A 2232-nucleotide genomic window follows, 5' to 3' on the forward strand; every position below is an offset into this window, starting at 1 on the left:
TAATGCCAACAATCAATTTTTAAACTGAAACAGCGAACAAAATAACAAATTTAACATTTTTAAGTATGAAATAAATACACGACTTTTCGAAGCTAAAAAATACCAGAGGTAGTTTGGAATGTTCTGTGCTACACACAGATTCTCACGAGCAGACAAACTTGTTAAGTCCTAAAGTACACATTAATTATTGTCTTATCATAGAAATCTATTCGCATTCTTCATTTTTTTTAATTATTATAGGTTTAGGCACCACCAAAGTGCTCAACATTATCAATTTCTACAGCTGCGATATGCGATATTGTCACTTCATCACAAAAAATCTTTAATTAATATTTTTTTTTGAAAAATCTATCAGTTTAATATACACTCTGACAGCAAAGTTAATCGGCCTTGTGAGCACAACACCATGTAGACGGATAGAATGAATATAAGAACTTCAAATACAGCTAAAAAGACAAAATAGAAGATAAGAATGATTGCTTTGCTTGCGTGGTATTATTTCATTCTTATTCTGTATTCGTGATTTAGTAATAAATTACACAAAACATTTGAAAATCTCCACCAGTCCTACCCCGTTAGTACTAATCAATTTTCACCAAAAAATGGACCACAACAATAATGTAAAAACCAAATAATTGGCATTTGATGGAGATTTCTACGTTTATTTAAAAAAATAAGATCATATTTACTAATATTAGTCAAAAGACTGATCTGTCCTTTTGCCTCGCTTCCCTCTCAAATACAGAGTCCTTGCCTTGTCGTTATCGTTAAATTCGCCTTTCATTCTATTTTTCATCATTTTTCTGTCCAAATTTGTCAAATTGTTCGAGTTCTGATCCCCTAGGTCAAATATATCTCGTATTGCTGGATTGAGAGCTAAATGTCTGTTGATACCAGTCCCTATAACCTCTTTGAACGCCTCGTAGAGGAGGTAGCTTGAATATGAACTGATAACCAGAGTTTCTTTCCCAAATTTAACAGCTTCGACTTTGAATGTTTCACCATCCATGTAAGAAATTGCTTCACGCAGAGATAATTTCTGAGCTTTTTTGTCTCGCTTGCTAACAACATTATTTCCCTGGCGCGCCAACTCGCTGAGAAGATCATACAATTCGTCAAATTTCTGAAATTTCTTATAAGTTTGGCCTTCAGACTCATTCATAGTTTCGTAGATTAAGGCTACCATTTTACCGGCAGCGAGCCTTAATTCCTTGTTGTCTTGGAATTCTTCAAAGATTTTTAGAACTCTAAAGAGCAACTTTTCTCTATTCTCGACAATTCTATCTGGGCGAAACTGGATAGCTAGTACACACCAACTTTCTAAAGCCCAGGCAACTAGTGGTACGACTTCCTTGCGCATTGTGCCACAAATAACCATTTCCAAATTGGCCAAGAGATTTTCATCATGCTCTGAGTCAAGGCTGAAGAAAGAACACAGGGATAAAATGTAGAGAAACCTTCCACGCGCTTCGAATGAATGATTGGCATTATTGGATGCATCTAAAATATCTGCCCTGATTTTGTCAGTTTCTTCTGACATCTTCTCGGCGCCTGATTGGATGTACAAAAGCAACAGCAGGTTGCTGGCAAACTTTGATTCTGTCTTTTTGCCTTTCTTGAGGCTTTTTAAGGCTGCAAATGCGATAGTCTCATGTTGATTTTCAAGCAACTCAGGGATATAATTAGATGATAATGTTGAGCAGAGATAATTCAATGCCTTTTCTCTGTCATTGGTCGTTTTACTTTCTAGTAAACTGACAGAATTCTGAAACTTTTCTTGAGCGGCATCTGTTAAAACAGATTGATCTGGATCCCCGATATTGTCTTCATTTGACATGACACTTTGTGCATCGCTTTCTGAGCAGTTGGTGTCCAGCTCATCTTGGCTATCAGCTGAGTAATACCCATGTCCACCTTTACTCGTCTGCGCTCTGTTAGCATTCTGCTTAGTACGATTTTTACCCATTTCGGATCATTTACTTTAACTGAAACATGAAAAAGATTTCTTTCTGCAGTTAATTCCTATGGGTTTTTCCTATTATACTCCCTCCTCAGCTTAGTCGTTGTTATTGTTGGGGTTTCGTAGTTGCCTGAAGTCTCAGTCATCTTTATTTAAAAACTTATGCTAACTTTCCTGCACAAATGACAGTCGCAGAACAATTGCCACGTGCAAAGACTTTGTTCATCAAATCTTTCATTGACAAATTTCCACATAAAGAAATTTTATTTATT

At 36.1% G+C, this 2232-nt stretch overlaps 1 protein-coding gene across 1 annotated transcript; it reads right to left on the reverse strand.

Annotated features, from left to right (window-relative positions):
- Nucleotides 1-305: 305 nt before the first annotated feature.
- On the reverse strand, nt 306-2023 carry LOC142337041 (interferon-related developmental regulator 2-like). The gene has a single exon (XM_075386084.1). It carries the CDS (start codon nt 1964-1966, stop codon nt 695-697), a length of 1272 nt encoding a protein of 423 aa, XP_075242199.1. The 5' UTR covers nt 1967-2023; the 3' UTR covers nt 306-694.
- Between the last annotated feature and the right edge of the window lie 209 nt (nt 2024-2232).

This window comes from Convolutriloba macropyga, chromosome 3, assembly GCF_964194025.1.
Source record: "Convolutriloba macropyga chromosome 3, txConMacr16.3, whole genome shotgun sequence".
Taxonomy (NCBI): domain Eukaryota; kingdom Metazoa; phylum Xenacoelomorpha; order Acoela; family Convolutidae; genus Convolutriloba; species Convolutriloba macropyga.

Coding starts and splice junctions, on each gene's coding strand:
- LOC142337041 (XM_075386084.1), bottom strand. CDS start 1,966: ATGGGTAAAAATCGTACTAAGCAGAATGCTAACAGAGCGCAGACGAGT.